Consider the following 18333-nt stretch of genomic DNA (forward strand, 5'->3'; position numbering starts at 1 on the left):
GAAAGGGAAAAAAAATACAAAGCCAAAACCAGATAAAGAGCAAGACTCATCAATCAGAGTTAATTCAAAAGGGCAACTAACAGGAAAGGAAATGGTGGTATGTTCTCTCCTGTATGCCAAACACCAAGTGAGAATGGACAGAGCACATCCTCCATAAACACTACATAGGAAAAAGCATAAATCTTACAAGGTAAGGCACAAGTATATCCACTGTTAGAATGTACATGCAGACTCATTTGAAAAGAAGTCTTTATTTCCTTAAGTCATTAATTTCTTTTCATTTGGCACACATCTATAAAAAACTGCTGGCCTTTTTACTTTCTTCCTACTCTGGAAGCTTTTAATAATGTATTTATTTATTTATTTTTAAGAGACAGTCACAGGGAACAAAGTCATCAGACTATTGTCTAGAAAAAACTCTATCATGTATGTTCTGACTTAAGGAATGTACAGTCAAATTTCTGCTAAAAATACACCTTCAGACCTGGAATTTTTATCATTTGGTCAAATTGAAGCTAATCTGCCCCAGCTACTGATAGCCCAATGCTGATCAGCGTTTTAAGAGTTAATCCATTAAGTTGCCCAACTTCTGCTTAACCCACAGCTAGTTTTGCCACCTAACTACTATGATTTAAAATAGCAATAGCTATCAATTACAAGTCAAATCACTTCAAGGCCCTAAATGGGTACACACTGTTCTCCCCTCACACAATCAGACAAGTCACTCAATGTTTCTTACTAATGTAGAAAGTCATGGTAGTGTTGTCAATTGTCTGTCAATAGCATTCTAAACCAGAAGGGTCCATTAGATTTGCCAGACAATGCTCCAAGGCATTTGACAAAGGAGTTTTGTCAAAGATCCCTCTTCTACCCAATTAAGCATTTCACAAGGACAGGGACATGTTTTTCATTAATGACTTGCATAGAAGAAGAAGGTAAAATTACTTACCCACAAAAATACAGGTAATTCTTCCAACATCATAAGGCAGACTTGAACCTGCCACTGAGCAAATGCACTACAGAAGATTAACCAAATGGACTTACAGCTGTAATGGCTGCATACAAAGAGTAGCTTAAGGTGCAACACAACTGTAGGCTGCTTTGTGCTTTAGTGTAGTCAAGCACACTCTGCCCAGAGAGCAAGCCTACAGCAAAGCCAGGAGGATCTTCATGTGATAAATTGATCCAAAGAAAGACTTTAATTGATCCTGCATCAAATACCACTTTTTTGAACTCTTTAAACTGGACCAACATCAAGTTCAACCTCTGTCAGCTCACCAAAGGATCCATGACTACCTGAAGGGCATGCAAACTTGTTCCCTCCATGTTCCTGTGACTAACCCATGATTTAAGTAGATTGGGAGCACAGCTAAATTTCGGTGGGATTTCAAGGGGACATCAGTAGTGCGAAGAGCTGAACCAGACAGCAGTAACAGTCAATGCCATCTGTATTCTAGTTGAAGTGGAAGAATAACCATTCTGTTGAGACACAGAAGCCAGTTGCAGCTGGCCATCTTCTGGGTCTTTGCAGACAAGTTTAACAACCTGAATTTGAACATTCAGATGAAGCAATTCAGAAGCCATTAAGCCAGATTACGTCACCATACTCTTTTTTCTCCTGCACTCACATTGAGGCCATACAACAACGAATAGTCATTATCCTTGATGGCTATATTCACATTGGCCTACCATTACAACCTTACTTCCTAGAGTGTTAAGTAGAAGTTATTTTTCTGTAAATTACCTGGCCCACCTATCTTGACTCAGATCTATGATGCTATAAGTATGGTCAAGGATCAAAAGTAGACAAGAGAGATGGTGATATAATGGTAACTGCCAGAGCAAAGAAGACTCAAGGATTTCTCACAGACCCACCCAGATACCACCTGCCTGAGGGTGCCTGGCACACTGAACTCTAAGAGGATCTGCAGAATGCATACAGTTCTATGAACATACCTAGGAATGTATTAAACCCCTCCTGCTGGCCACAAAGCCCTTGCTCCCAGGAGAACATTTTGAATATCTTGCCTATCTACCCAGAAGGTCAGAATAGAGCTGTTCAGTTTTCTGCAGTTAAAATAAGCAGGTCAGACACAAATCCCCACAGGAAGGGCTCCCTTCCCTTTATTTTGGTATGAATTGCAGAGCTTCTGCTCAGTCTTTTATTGGTAGCAGGAAGAAGCCATCAATGTGAATTTAAGTTCAGTAAGAATAACAGAACCACCAAACTAATTGGTTGCAAAGTGCTTCTGGGAGTAATGAGGAAAATGAAACAAGATCAGTGCCACTTGCTGCACGATGGCTGAAATTTTTATCAGCAGACTGGAGAGGTGTCTGCCTCCTCTTGCTCATAAAGAGGGCCTTGATGTACAGAGAAGTGGTTGCTGAAATAGCACAAGATGGCTCTCCCCTTCATATTTACCTTGAGTAAATGCTCTACAGAGAGGGCGGCTTTGGAACCACAGGTCAGCAACGCGTGACCAGAATGAATCACATTCTTTGGTCACTACACAGTAAATCTGAAGGGGTAAGGAGAATTCCAGAAAATCTGTATCTCATCCTCTCCAAGCACACTCAGACCAGGTCAGGACAGGGCCTGAAGCTAGTGGTACCCTCAGACAGCCAGTGCCAGGGAACATTAAACTACCAATCTAAATGTTGCAATCTTCACTTCTGGAGTAGAGGGCACTAAGTGGTCTTTCAGGACACAGATCCCAGTCATTGTCCACAGTTTTAGGTCTGGTTTGGCACCCTAACTTTATCTTCTTCAGAGTGTTCTCCTCTCCAAATAATGCATGACTCAGCAGCCTAGCCTCAAAAGAGAAGAACAGGGAAGAGACAAAGTCTCTTTGCTTCAATCCACTTTATGGGCTGGGGAACAATACCCTTATCTACCTACTTTAGGAAGCAGAGTGTTGCAAAGAGATGTCATTAAGAAACTGAGGTTAATCCAGGACTGACCAGTTTCCAGGGATATCCAGAGTCTGCGACTTTCAGAATGGTTGAGGTTGGAAGGGACCTCTGGAGGTCACCTGGTCCAACCCCCCTGCTCAAGCAGGGCCACCTAGAGCCAGCTGCCCAGGACCATGTCCAGACAGCTTTTCAGTATCTCCAAGGATGGAGACTCCACAACCTCTCTGGACAACCCATTCCAGTGCTCAGTCACCCTCACAGTAGAAAAAGTTTTTCCTTCTGTTCAGAGGGAAGCTCATGCATTTCCGGTTGTGTCCACTGGCTCTTGTTCTCTCATGGGACACCACTGAAAAGAGCCTGACTTAGTCTTCTCTATCACCTCCTTTCTGATATTTGTACATGTTGACGAGATCCACCCCCAAGCCTTCTCTTTTTCAGGCTGAACAGTTCCAGCTCTCTCAGCTTCTCCTCATATGCTGAGATGCTCCAGTCCCTTAGTCATCCTTGTGGCCCTTCACTAGACTCATTTCAGTAGCTCCATCTCTCTCTTGTACTGGGGAGCCCAGAAGTGGACACAGTACTCCAGCTGTGGCCTAACCAGTGCTGAGCAGAGGGGAAGAATCGCCTCCATTGACCTGCTGATAACACTCCTCCTAATGCAGCCCAGTACACCATTAGCCTTCTTTGCCGCAAGGGCACATTGCTGGCTCATGTTCAACTTGGGGGCCACCATGAACCCCAGGGCCCTTTCTGCAAAGCTGCTCTCCAGACAGTTGGCTCCCAGCATGTCCTGCTGCCCAGGGTTATTCCTTCCCAGGGGGCAGGACTTTGCATTTCTCCTTGTTGAACTTCATGAGGTTCCTGTCAGACCATTCCCTCAGCCTGTTGAGGTCCCTCTGGATGGCAGCACAATCCCCTGGTGTATCAGCCATTCCTCCAGCTTGGTGTCATCTGCAAACTTGCTGGGGATAAACTCTGCCCCATCATCCAGGTCACTAACAAAGATGCTGAACAGAACTGGAGCCAGTGTTGAGCCCTGGGCTACACAGCTAGTTACTGGCCTCCAGCTACACTTTGTGCCACCAATCACCACCCTCTGGGCCTGGTCGTTCAGCCAGTTTTCAGTCCATTTCTCTGTCTGCTCCTCCCGCCCATACTTCATCAGCTCCTCTGTGAAGATCGAAGAGAAGACAGTGTCCAAAACCTGACCAAAGTCAAGGCAGACAATATCCAGTGTTCTCCCCTCATCTTCCAAGCCAGTCACTTCATCGTAGAAGGTGATCAGGTTGGTTAAGCGTGACTTCACCTTGGTGAATCCATGCTTACTATTCCTGATGACTTTCTTGTCCTCCAGGTGCATAAGAAACTGCTTTCCAGAATTAGTTCTTCCCATCACCTTCGCAGAGTTTGAGATGAGGTGACCAGCTTGTAGTTCCCTGGGTTCTCCTTTTCCTTCTTGAAGACAGGAGTGACATTTGCTTTCCTTGAGTCCTCAGGCACTTCTCCCAGTTGCCATAGTCATGGAAAGATTGTTGCGAGTGGCCTCACAATGACATCAAACAGCCCCCTCAGCACTTGTGGGTGAATTCCATCAGGGCCCATGGACTTGTGCACGTGCAGTTTGCTTGAGTATTCCTTAACTTCATCTCTTCTACCAAGGGTGTGTCTTTCTTGCTGAGGACTTTGGGTTTATCTAGTTTGGAGAAAAGGAGGCTGAGCAGCAACCTCATTGCTCTCTACAACTTCCTGATGAGTTGAAGTGGAGAGGGAGGTGCTGAGCTCTTCTCCCTGGTTTCCAGTGATAGGACGCATGTGAATGGTTCAAAGCTGTGCTAGGAGGGGTTTAGACTGGACATTAGGAAGTATTTCTTTACCAAGAGGGTGGTCAAACACTGGAACAGGCTTCCTAGAGAGATGGTCAATGCCCCAAGCCTGCCAGTGTTTAAGAGGCATTTGGACAATGCCCTTAATAACAAGCTTTTACTTTTGGTCAGCACTGAATTGGTCAGGCAGTTGGATTAGATGATTGTTGTAGGTCCCTTCCAACTGAAATATTCTATTCCATTTTATTTTATTCTAACACATGGACTATCACTCCTGGATGAAAGACAGTATTTCTTACTACACTTTACATTTTGCTTTGTTCTGCCGTATTTCTTATTACATAGCTGTATGTCAGTCAGCATTAATGCTAACAAGTGAATAATAAAACAACTCTGCAGACCAGCCAAAAGCATTTGCCCATAGCAAAACCTATGGTCATTCAAATTTATTGTGGACTAATCTCTACTGAAAACATTGAGTAATCTAGTTCAGACAGTACTTAATCATCAGGTGTTTAGGTAATGCGTCAAAATGTAAGTCAAAGTACCTTAAAGATATTTATCATTTGATATTTTTATTTATTTCATCAGCACAAGTATAATAGTAAAGATAACTTATGTGGAGTATGGTTAAACCTCCATGAAATGCCTTCCTACCTCCAGGCATAATCTGACCAACATCCTGTACAGTTAACACTGACAACTTCTCTTCTGTATCCACTCTTATCACGCCAAAACTCAGACAATTCATAGATAATACTGCTTTTCCTGGAGGAGGCCCACCCAGTTCTGGAGGTCTGAAAAAAAGAAAGTCAAATCAGATATGAATCAACAGATCAATGGCAGTACGGTCATCAAAAACATTGTGCAAGTCTCTCAGGCTTGTTAAGGTTAAGAGAAATAATGGTTTCTCATTTTAAACAAACAAGAGTTCAAGACTGGTAATATATTTTATCCAGATGAAAAAAGAGCTAGAATAAAACATCACATAGCTTCCTCCCACTCTAAAAAGTTACAGAGAGGATTTAGCTCTATTATGGGCAAAGAATTGTCAAGAATAAGCATTCAAGGCCAAATTTTCTAAACACCAGGAAAAATTAGGAAGTGTTCGGGGGGCTTGACACTTCTTACTCTGAGCAGAATTGACTGAGGACCAACAACTCCATTTTGTGTAACTGTTCAACTTTCAGGATGGAACAGAGCAAAAGATTCCAGGTGCTGTTGTAAAAAACCAGTTAAGTGCATTTTTTTAAAATTGGGAAATGTCAGTTCTCCCACCAGAGAAAGTACTCTCCAAAACCTCAAACTTTTTTGTTTCAAGTTTTCTTGAAATTGATTTTCCAAAAAAGAACATTTTGATGGAAACCACTGTCAAAAAATTCCAGCATATTCCATCCCTACATCTATTAATAATCAAAGTATTTCCTTTTTTCAGAGCATCCCTTGGTATCTCCAGAAATCCAGATACAAATATTTTTTTTCTTTCTTTAGCCCCCCGTTTACAAGACACTGTATATAAGCAATTACTTGAAGATTCAGCATCTTCCTCCTCCCAAACAAGTAATAGCCTTGATTCCTGGGGCATTTTATAAACATCCTCCAGCAACATCAGTGAGGATGAGACCTTGCTTTCTGAAGCAGTAAAACACCCCAACCTTATGGCTGACTACTTTTAGAAAATACTAAACTTTTTAAAGAAAATAAACAAAAATCACCCATCCTTCAGTGAAGGAGATACCTGGGAGCCCCAGACTTCCTCTGGCTAGGTCTTTGGGCATCTTCATGTGGGTAATGGTCTTTTCTGACCACCATTGTAACACCAGATACATTTCAATAGTCAAGAAATGCTTCAGTTCACTTCTCAGAAAAGAGAATTACCTGCGAATAGCAACAGTTAGCGCCTCTGAAGAACTAGCACAGGGACAGATTACTTCTGGTCTCAAACCTCTCGATTGAAATACATTCAGGAATGCATCACATGAAGATATTGACCCTAAAAAAACCAATCACACAATTGGAAACATTTTGCCAAGGGCAGGAAAGCTTGAGCTGCAGGATTTCAAAGTCTATGCTTACTTTCAGCTCAGCTACACAAATATGGTTGCATCTGTTCACAAAACCAATATACTTACAAAGCTGTCTAAAAGACATTCCAGCCTTTTATTAGATGTTAGATTTGGAGAAAAAACTCCCAGTGGTTAACAACTAATTCACTGAATGAAATTCACAACTGCATACTCTCTTTCTCTGGCAGCACTCCGTAACACTTGACATCATTGAAAGTCCTTCAGTGATCAGAATATTTTGTCACTAAGGGTAACTGTATCTGTCAGCTTCCTATATAGGTCCCATATGAGTGTTTCTTACAGAGGTCACAGAAACAAAGCATTCAGAAATAAACATCAAATGCTTCTGACATATCTTCCCTTCAGTTCAGAACTCTACCTGGCCTTTAGCACTCAGCCCAAATGCAAGATACCTCATCACCTACAGCTTTGTATTTTACAGTCATGGAATTGCAGCACATAACACAAACCAGCAAACTTCACTGATTATACTACATCCTAGGTACAATTTCATGTCAATTCATATAAGAGTACAGCACTCATGAAAAGTTAAAAAAAATGAATTTACACAGCTAAATATAGCTAAGATGCAAACAGCAATGAAAAAGCAGTGGCATCACTAGCATACAAGTAGTATTTTACTATAGAATGAACAGCCTAACTCTGAAAAAGTGCTTGCAACAAATATAATTGTAGTGAGACCATTTCAAGATTTCATCTTCTGCCATCACGACTTGCTGACCTCTCATCTTGCAACTCCAAGGAATTTGAAATACTATTGATTTTCTGGTGTACGAGAACACCAAAATTAAGCAACTAAGGTATATTCTTGCCTGTTAAAAAAAAAAAAGCCTCCCAACCACTTCCTCAAATTCCTCTAAACCACCACTATATGACTGATGGAAAAAGGCAAGAACCTACCCCACACTCTAGTTAATAGTTGTCATGGTTTTGAGTTAAGGCTGTGACTGCTTCCATTTTTATGTCCTTGCACATGATTGAGACAAACCCTAGGGGCACGTACAAATCAGACACACTGCAACTCAAAGATTTTATGTCTACATGTAATACACGAGCAACTACTTCGAAACTGTCATTATGATTTACCTGAAATTTTAAAAGCCTTTTTCAAATTACATTCCCAACTATTCTTTATGTAAAGAACAGATCCTTCAGAACACTTTCTGTGCAAGTTTCACTCTAGTGTCCTTGGCAAAGAAATACTGCTGCTGTCTCTGTTTTGCTGAAGTTGAACTATAGCCAGTGCTGATGAGCTCCTACAGTGCAGACCCAGAGTTCTGTGATTTACAGTGTGCTTTAGTTCACCTTGGACTAACACTCAGAAAATGCATCCATACTTACATGGATTAGCTCCATCTGCCACTATTAACATTCGTAAAGAACTCAGACTGACATCTCTCTGATCCCTCTGAGCCAAAAGTGACCAGTGCATATCACGTGATTTTACTACTGCTACACGGGCTGAAAATAAACAAATAATTATGGTGCGTGTGCAGAACAAAATAAAGACCAATTATAAAATTATATAAGTATTTTTGTGTATTTACATAAATTTATTAAACAAATTACAAACACAGAAAACTAATACAAACGCCAAATATTTAACTACTATGACACATGTATACTCAATGGCTCCAGATGGATTTGATTATAGAATTTAGTTGTTTACTATAAATTCAAATACTGAGATGAGAAACAGTTTCTTTAAAGGTCTATCAGAAGAAGCCATCAACGTGACTCATCAATGAACCCATCAGTACATATAATACTGAAATGGAATACCCAATTGCTAAAGCTAAGAACGTCAGTTGGGTAAAAGAGCAGTGTCCTCAGCTAGAGCAGACATTTTATACAAACAATTTTTAATTATTTTTTTTTTTTAAATCATCCAAAAAGAGATGGTTTAAGTAAAAATACTTTAAGGTTACCTTTGTATGAGCAGACTTTCTGTATCCAGGAAAGTGGATTAACCTTCATTAATGCATAGGGAATACTGATGACATGCATCCTGTTCATAACACTCTACAAGAAAAAATATTAAAAAATAAACTTTCAAGTGGCTCAAAGAATACTCAGCATGTACCAATACTTTAAAAAAAAAAAATCATCACAGCTACAGCTTAACTCTTACATTTAACTGTTAGTGAAAACTATGTGGATAGTCAGTAAAAACAAGCTATGCCTGTGCAGTTTTACTGAAAAAGTAATGCTTTATTCTGAAAAATATAAATATTGAAATATAAACAGTTTGAGAGTTTATGATCTCATTCTGATACCAATACACTACCCCTGAAAGAAGCAACTTGCTGCAGTTTTTTTAATTCATACAAATACTCACTGTTAATACTCCATGCCAAAGGCCAGCATCTCTTTTGAAATCCAAGACATTTGTTAGTGTTTCAGCTGAAAGCAAAGGAAAAACAATCAGACTTAAGAAGCATATTTATGAGAATATTTAAGAATTCAAAATTAAAGCAACTATGAAACTTCCAACACCACTAAGAAATCAAAGCTATGTTGCCATGCCTTCTTGTTTATAACAAACAGGCTGCTTAAGCTGAAAGTGTCTTATTTTACTTACAACAATCATCTTTAAATTATGATTATAGACTAGATTATTACAAGGTATTTAAGAACCTGTTTTCATTATAATACCACCTTCATGTGTTCGTTACATTTGCCAATGAACTATGCAGACGGCAACTTTAGTTTTGATGCAAACTTTTTCAGCTGAACTGAAAAAGTTCAGCTATATTTGAAAGAACTAAATTTAGTGAGAAATATTACCATGGCTGTACTAAATTTTCTTCAATGTTTCCTCTGAGAAATACCTTATGTGATTTAAAAAAATAAAATCAAAGATGTTAAATCAAAGATTCAACCTGATTTTACAGAGATATCTTGTATTGAGCAGGTGAAACTTGCTTATCGCTGATGTAGGATGGCTGCATGCACAAGAAATTATTCTTCCGGGTATTTCACTTTACAGAAAGTACACAGCTATTTCCCAATAAATAAAATCCTTCAGCAAGTCAGACACATATCCATTCATTCTCTGGGTGACTGAGAGCTCCAATAGCTCCGAGACAGGCGCGTAGTCACAGTCACAGAATCATAGAATCATTTAGGTTGGAAAAGACCTTCAAGATCATCGAGTCCAACCATCAACCATGCCCACTAAACCATGTCCTGAAGTACCCCATCTACTCGCTTTTTTAATACCTCCAGGGATGGTGACTCAACCACATCCCTGGGTAGTCTATTCCAATGTCTGACAACCCTCTCAGTAAAAATTTTTTTCCTAATATCTAACCTAAGTCTCCCTTGTCTCAACCTGAGGCAATTTCCTCTCATCCTATCTCCAGCCACCTGACAGAAGAGACCAGCACCCACCTCACTACAACCTCCTTTCAGGTAGTTGTAGAGTGATAATGTTGCCCCTCAGCCTGCTTTTCTCCAGGCTAAACAACCCCAGTTCCCTCAGCCGCTCCTCATAAGACTTGTGCTCCAGGCCCTCACCAACTTGGTTGCCCTACTCTGAACACGCTCCAGCAACTCAATAACTTTCTTGTAGTGATGAGCCTGTATATAAGGGAACGCAAATCTTCCATACCCTCACTTCTTTTCAACCTTCAGGAAAAGTGAACTGCATGCAACTGGATTTATTGGAGAAAGCAGCCAGCAGTTTCACAGCACCCTGTGACAGATTCTGTTAGATCCTCACAGAGGAGCTGATGAAGTATGGGCGGGAGGAGCAGAGAGAAATGGACTGAAAACTGGCTGAACGACCAGGCCCAGAGAGTGGTGATTGGTGGCACAAAGTGTAGCTGGAGGCCAGTAACTAGCTGTGTAGCCCAGGGCTCAACACTGGCTCCAGTTCTGTTCAGCATCTTCGTTAATGACCTGGATGATGGGGCAGAGTTTATCCCCAGCAAGTTTGCAGATGACACCAAGCTGGAGGAATGGCTGATACACCAGGGGATTGTGCTGCCATCCAGAGGGACCTCAACAGGCTGAGGGAATGGTCTGACAGGAACCTCATGAAGTTCAACAAGGAGAAATGCAAAGTCCTGCCCCCTGGGAAGGAATAACCCTGGGCAGCAGGACATGCTGGGAGCCAACTGTCTGGAGAGCAGCTTTGCAGAAAGGGCCCTGGGGTTCATGGTGGCCCCCAAGTTGAACATGAGCCAGCAATGTGCCCTTGCGGCAAAGAAGGCTAATGGTGTACTGGGCTGCATTAGGAGGAGTGTTATCAGCAGGTCAATGGAGGCGATTCTTCCCCTCTGCTCAGCACTGGTTAGGCCACAGCTGGAGTACTGTGTCCACTTCTGGGCTCCCCAGTACAAGAGAGAGACGGAGCTACTGAAATGAGTCTAGTGAAGGGCCACAAGGATGATGAGGGGACCAGAGCATCTGGAAAAACTTTACGCGAGGGTAGCTGAGCACTGGCACAAGTTGCCCAGAGAGGTTGTGCAGTCTCCATCCTTGGAGATACTGAAAGGCTGTCTGGACATAGCCCTGGGTAACTGTCTCTAGGTGGCCCTGCTTGAGCTGAGGGGTTGGACCAGATGACCTCCAGAGGTCCCTTCCAACCTCAACCATTCTGTGATTCTGTGTGTCCCAAGATACATTAGCACACACTACCCTATTATGGGATAAAAACTAGTCAAACCATAAGATTCTTCCAGCAAATCGATTTCAAAGGGAAGAGTTTTTGGTTAATGGTAGCACAGATGAGCTCTATGCACATGGCCAAAACCAGATGCGGTTCTTGGCTATTCATTGAGAGAATGAATGAAAACAAGTAGATTTCTCATTTTATTCAAATCCATATGGAGATGTTCTTTTGCAGGACATGACTAAGAGGAAGATCTCTTCCTTTCTGAAAATAGGAACTACTGTGGCCAAAATTGCAAAGCCGCAAGAAGCTATAAACAAAACAGAAGGCAAAGCTTTATACTGGGTATGGTCTATAGAGAACACAAACCTCGTGACAGCATCTCTAGCACGTGGCAATAGAAATTTGAAAAATGAACATACAAGAGGATAAGAATTTAACACCCTCTGTGAAGATCTGAAATGTTAATGGCTAGCACGACTACTTCACATTTGTCTGAAAATTAAGATGTGTAGACTCCTTCAATCCATAATTGGTTGCCATCATGCTTTCAGGATTCAGGAACTGCTGTACAATCCTTACCTACAAGCTGGGTGCGCCCTCCCCTCTCCCAGCACAGTTCTTGTAGTTAGCAGTTGTGATGGGAACATGTCCCAAAATGAAAATGGGAAAGGGTCCTCTTTGGTGATAAGGAAAAAGAATACAGATATCTGACTGTGAAGACCTTTTATCCTATCATACTACTTATGTGGACTTTGGAGCACTGCAGGTGTAAACCAACTGCCCAAAGGAGGAAGATAAAAAAATAAGTGCAAGAGAGGACAGTTAGCAACTATCAGCAATCTGCTCATGCCCTCAAACTTGCTATCTAGAATACAGATCTAGTTCAAGCAATTGGACCAGATGACTTGCACTAGGACTGTTAACTTTGTGATCTAGGCAGACAGGGTCATCGAAGGTGCAAGAGCAGTAAAGACAAGCATGTCAGGGTGTTTTTTAATATAGTAACTCTCAGACTTTCCTGATCAAGTCTCTCTTTCAGGGGTCAAGTGTCACCTAGGAATCACAAAGTAGAAGAGTTATAAGGACTATGATACATATTTACATCTCACCTAGTCATTACTGGGTTTCAAGTCAAGACTTCAAAAGGCCTTCCCTCTGGTCAATAACTGCAACTTTTTCTCCTGAGAGATAAGAAGCTGCATAACTCACACCAGCCTGTCTGCATGCACACCAGTCTGCACTATTAGAGCAGCTACAACTGGAACTGACAATATCCAAAGCTCTTTAAAGAGATCCAAGCTACCCAAATGGCCTTTAGGATCAGTCTAAGCAAGCTGCCTCAATTTCTGCTGGGAGAACTCTGCAAGTGGACATCTCAAACTGGCCCCCTTCTGACTTCATAAAGTGTCCAGTGCGTTCAAAAGGCGTTAGGGAGGGGAAAACAGATTCATAGCAAAGCTGTTTTCAAGAGGATAAAAAAATCAGTATAGGTCTTACCACTGACTAACAAATTTATGAAGGCTGAAAAATCCAAACCCTTAAATAAAATCAGTACGGATCTTCAAGTTAAAAAAATTTTAATACATATTGATTATGATTTCACATAATCAATAAGTGGCTTCTTACTTTCCTTCACATATCATACCTATTATGAATGAGGAGGTTTGTCTTTCCCTTTCAGTTAAAGCCACTACTGCTTATCTAAAGTTCTTTTAAGACAGTAAACATGATTTTGCAACATGAATTGTCTGAATATTCAAAGCTATGAGTATAATTTTCAAGTTGTACCTATCTAACTTACCTTCTGAATAACCACATGCCTGAGTCAATGCATGACAGTGTGCCAGCATGGAAGCATGAGATATAGTAATGCCTACAGTGCTGCCCTCTTTACTTGTTTTGTACTGAAAAAAGAAAGTTGACAAAAGCATTAGCTTAACAATAAAATCTAGAAAATTTACAGTAGTGAACTGAAAGGATATTTTATTATAAAAATGAAGTGAGCTTTTTTAAAAAAAACCAAAAGCTAGTGTAAAAGATACACTTATGTTCAGAGAATACACTAATATGGTAGGAAATCTGACTGTTTCTCTATCCCAATTAAATTGTTTCAGGGATCCAGGAATGCTGATTTACCCCAATCTTCAATCTGATTCAACACAACCACTCAAATGACAGTTCACCTGGCAACCTTGAGGAAAACATTCTTGTTCCACGGTTAAAAATATTGTCTCATCTCGTTTATTGCATCAAGAGATTAAAGGAAGAAAACATGCTGTGACATAAACTACAATAGAGTAACTATAAGTTAGGCATATTATACTGGATCACCTCAATATAAGCAATCTCAGCACTGGCATCCCGTACTTGTGGATGCCAGTCCTTAGTTGGTTTTGCCAGATGCTTCCCATCAATCACAAACCAAATGAGACGAGGCCAGCCTTCAAAGAAAAAGAAAAGTTACTGTCATTACAGTTCCAAAAATCAGTGTTTTTTCTTAGTATTCAGAGATAACAACAGGAGGCAAGCAAAAGCTGCAGCATCATCCCCCTGACAGGAAGAAGCAGCACTGAGTACTGTCTTGACAACGAAGGCAGTTCTTCTTTATATGTAAGCTACAAGCACGCAAGCAAACTCAAAGATTGTTGTTTAATAGCAACAATGGATATACCTGCCATTTATGCTATAAAGAAATTTGAGTAGCTTAAAAACATACCTTTGAATGTAACCACCTCACCAGTCTGAGCTTTAGGAAGGCCTTTTTGACAGGCATCAGTGGTTAAAGCTAGTGTTACTCCACAGCTGCCCAAAAGAAATCCAATCTGCTGGCTGCCAGCATCCTACAGAGAAACCACATTATAGCAACTTACAAATAATGAAGCTTTTGTACAGTTGACTGTAACTTTTCCACGTTTAGAAAATATTAAGCCAATTTATATCACAGAAAAAAGAAACTTCAAGCCCAGAAGACCTTTTATGGAAGACAAAAGACTGAAGTGTACACTCAAAAGGCTTAGTTTTGCTCAGTGCCAACTAAGTTAGATTTGGCAGTAGATCTGGCAAGCAATGGTAGCAAAGTAGTGTCAAAAGCAATGGTTGTGCATACCGCTCCAACCCAACAGCGTTGTTTATAAGTTCTGGTAAAACAGAGAGCTGGTTTGATGCTGTTTCTAAGTCCTGAACAGCAGAGACTATAGCTCTCCAGCTCTTCCATAATGATCTCTATGTGTGTAGGAATATACCGGTAATTCCAGTAACTATGGTGTCTCTACCTGCCTGTGCTCTCATTACTCAGCATGAGAGCTGAAAAGACAGCATTTCTGTGTTATATTTTGAGAAATACTTTCACACATCTTTTCAAAAATTAATTAAAAAAATAATTTAAAATAATTTCTACAGTTACTTACCCTAAAATAGTTAACTTACTAGCTTCATACTATTTACCCCCTTCCTTAACTAAATATTACATTTTCCAAGTATATAACATGCCATGAATAGTTCAGCTGATGCACCATACTGCTTTCAAAAGTGCAGACTCTGAGGGGTCCCTTATAAGGACTATGGGATTTAGACACCATCACGCTTTATTTATTTACGAAATCATAAAAACATTAAATGTATTTGCCTACCTTTCTTGTTAGTGGAACTTCTATTGGGACAGGAATAAGTTCTGCCAGAAGACATCCATAAAATGCCACCATAAACATAACTGGATCACTATTAGGAAATACGAGAGCTACCTACAAAAACGCATTAAAATAACAAGAAATGTTTTTTGGTGGTTTGCAGGGGCGGAGAGGGCTGCTTTTTAATTTGTGGAAAAAAATCTTCACAGCAATGTTCAGGTTCATATTTAAACTAGGAACAGAAATACTAAATGTTGTGATAATATATTAAAAGGCACAGTATTACAAGGCTTTCTTTAGCTAAAGCTTTCTATTTTATCCATAAAGACCACTTCAAACAGAAGCCTACCCGGTCTCCAGGCTTCAGCAGTGGTTCACTCTTAGTGGTTAGCTTGTTTAGCAGGGTATACGCTAACTTCAAGCTTCGACTCCACAGCTTGCCTACAGAAAAAAAGACAATACAGAAATTAAAAACTAAAGACTAAAATTTTAACATTTAATTGGTAAATCTCAGTGCCTTATATGAGCACTAGGCAACTCAGTTGTATTAGAACAGGCACATGAGCAAGTAATTGGGAAAAAGCAAACATTACTGTTGTGAAAGCAATCCCACCTCACAAACCTACTGAGTTCTTCCAACGTTTCAGTGCATGTGTGCGCACACACATGCACACGTAGTCTGGCTGATACAACCTAACTGCACTTCCAAAAGGTACTTAACAAGACTCCTTCCTAAGGGCTCTCAGAGAAAGGAAACTGCTTGGGATAAAAGGAAAAATCCTAAACTGGACAAAAAATTAACTGAAATTTAAGAAATAAAAGGTAGGAATAAATGCCACAGTATCTAGCTCTGTGAAATGCCAGTTCAGTGCTCAGTAGTGATCTACACAGCTCTCAATAATTCAGAACAAAAAAACCTATTCCAAGCTATTAAATACAATAACTACTTATTTGACACTATAAAAACCAATTTTTAATTTGTAGCCTCCAAAAAAAAAGAAGAGCTTTGCTAAAAAAACCCCACCTTTTTATAAAAAACTGAGCAACAGCAAATCCTTCCACTGTAAATGGTAAATCAAAGCAAGAACCCCTCAAAGAAGCATGCCATAGCAAACAGCATACACAGGGAACTCAGCTTTCTAGTGCAGGGTCTTTATCATGGACTGACATCCGCACTCAATCCCTTCAGACCATGTAGCAACCATCAGTTATTTTGTGCTTGTCAGTCTCATACTTCTTCAAGTCAATAGGTTTTTTCTGTGTAATTTCCAGTTATATGAAAAAAGATACACAGGACTCAAGTACATCAAGTTCAGTGCAGTTGGCAGAGAGTCCAAGTATAATTTAGAGCTTGGCTTCTTTTTAGTTTTATTTTCCTTCCATTTTTTTTGAACACAACACTAAATGTGATGTTCTAAACAATTCTGAAAACTCCAGTGCAAACTAATGAAACTAATGCAGCTGCTCAGTTACATTTCCTGTAAGCATACTACATGTGTAAGAACGCAAACAAGAAATTTTAACATTCTAACATACTATACAATGAAATGCTGCAGTTAGCTGTCCCAAGGGACACAATTATCTTAAAAAAACCCGCAATTACTACTATAATACTTCTAGTTCATTGATAAAGGCAAGTTTCACTTCCCACAATAACATCCTTAATATGCTCCTGAAGTACAAGTCTTCTCTATAAGTATATGCAAGAACATGCTAAAATTTAATATCTACTCTGGGAAAAAGACATGTGCATCATTAGTCATCTGTTTCTTCCTCCTATTTTACACCAGGCTATTTTTAGTGTTCTTTTAAGGAACAAAAAAACCCACAATTGTTTGAAATTTACAAATAGCTATTTGTAAAGAATCAATACTATATAAATTTTCCCTTCATTAACTTTCTTTAAAATGTTTTTCATATACAATGAATTCAAAATCTGCATTTGAACAGCAATCTCAAAGTATCTGTCATGACCACAGTCAGTCCCTCTTAAGTAAAGCAAATTGTTCATTCCACAATGAACGCCTAATTCTTCCTTCCAGTTATCTCCAATACCTACCATAGGTAAGCGTATAAATAGCTTTCCCAGTTGTATCCAATGCTGTCAGACAAGGGGCTTTTGGCTGGGTAGTTCCCCAGCGCTGCAGGGCAGCCAGCAGAGAAGGTGGCCAGTTGGTTACCACCCCTAAGGGTTCACCTTTAAGTACATTCATTTGATTTCCTTCAGGCTTTGGTTGATTTGGGTCAGGCTGTTGCACTAAAACCAGAGCACAGTAAAATGGCAAATGTCAATCCTCAGAAAATGCGCAAATTACACTTCATAGACTATTCTACAAATTGTTCTCACCTCACAGCTATCATTACTTCTCTGCTTTATGATGATGCTATGCTAATCATCTGTTGGCTTCACAAAAAATAATTACCATCACTTTAGAGTTCTGATTCCACATTATTCAAAGGAACTGGCCACAGGAACAGAATTTGAATCCCTAGTTAGCTCTTCTTCTCTGCTTTGGAAAGAAGATATTTTCTGCTCTTTGTTCTGCACATCTATTTACATTAAAGCCTACACCAAGTCAAGAAGCATTATCAAAGAGAATGGTTTCAGTGACAACTGGACATTTATTTTTGCTGTACCAGATTCTCAACAGGTGATGAGGAATGACACTATGCTTCTGTAACAACATATATTAAAAAAAAAGCCAGATGAAATGCTCCTGCTGTGGATTACCGACAACTAAAACGGTACCACTCAGAGAATATTTTTATTTCCAGATCATCTCTCTCAACTGTGGAACACTGCAGGGTTTGTATGCCATTTGCTCTCCGAGTGGCCTACTGTTAAAATCCTGCTCCAAGCTGCTCAAGAAGGTGAACTATCTTGATCTTAGTTAGCAAAACAAAGTCATAGTTGGATTTAGCTAACAGTCAAGCTATGCAATAACTAAAATTAACGGTTCAAAGTGATGTTCTCCACTCTCCACAATGACATACATGCACCTCAACAAAAGTTTGCCTGAAAAATCTTCAATGAAAGACTAAAACCGCAATTATTTCATATCTTAAAGTATCAATCAAATAGTACAGGGAATTTAGTAGCAGCTGCTCAAAAATGTCACATTGAGAACAAAATTTTCATTTAACCTTTAAGACTAAGAGAATAGAACAAAAATCGTTCTCCAAAATTAGCTGATGCAGGTGGTTTTAAAGGCAGCTACATATTGTTAAGCAACTTCTACATTTGTTAGGGATGCTTCTCCTTC

General features: G+C 40.0%; 1 protein-coding gene across 6 annotated transcripts in view; it reads right to left on the minus strand.

Moving 5' to 3' along the window:
- The window catches only part of DIP2A (disco interacting protein 2 homolog A), a 129484-nt gene that overhangs the window by 31346 nt on the left and 79805 nt on the right, over positions 1 to 18333 (minus strand). For all 6 annotated transcript variants that reach the window (XR_007507324.1, XM_049810848.1, XM_049810831.1 and 3 more), the window contains 11 exons: positions 17130 to 17327; positions 15420 to 15511; positions 15074 to 15184; positions 14161 to 14284; positions 13776 to 13885; positions 13246 to 13348; positions 9162 to 9226; positions 8752 to 8845; positions 8165 to 8284; positions 6615 to 6729; positions 5394 to 5533 (listed from right to left, as the gene is read on the minus strand). Coding sequence is in view for 5 of the 6 variants with exons in the window: in XM_049810848.1 (XP_049666805.1) it covers positions 5394 to 5533; positions 6615 to 6729; positions 8165 to 8284; positions 8752 to 8845; positions 9162 to 9226; positions 13246 to 13348; positions 13776 to 13885; positions 14161 to 14284; positions 15074 to 15184; positions 15420 to 15511; positions 17130 to 17327 (1272 nt within the window). In the remaining variant the exon portion in view is untranslated. The remainder of the gene's footprint in view (positions 1 to 5393; positions 5534 to 6614; positions 6730 to 8164; positions 8285 to 8751; positions 8846 to 9161; positions 9227 to 13245; positions 13349 to 13775; positions 13886 to 14160; positions 14285 to 15073; positions 15185 to 15419; positions 15512 to 17129; positions 17328 to 18333) is intronic.

Source organism: Accipiter gentilis, chromosome 1 (assembly GCF_929443795.1).
Source record: "Accipiter gentilis chromosome 1, bAccGen1.1, whole genome shotgun sequence".
NCBI lineage: Eukaryota > Metazoa > Chordata > Aves > Accipitriformes > Accipitridae > Astur > Astur gentilis.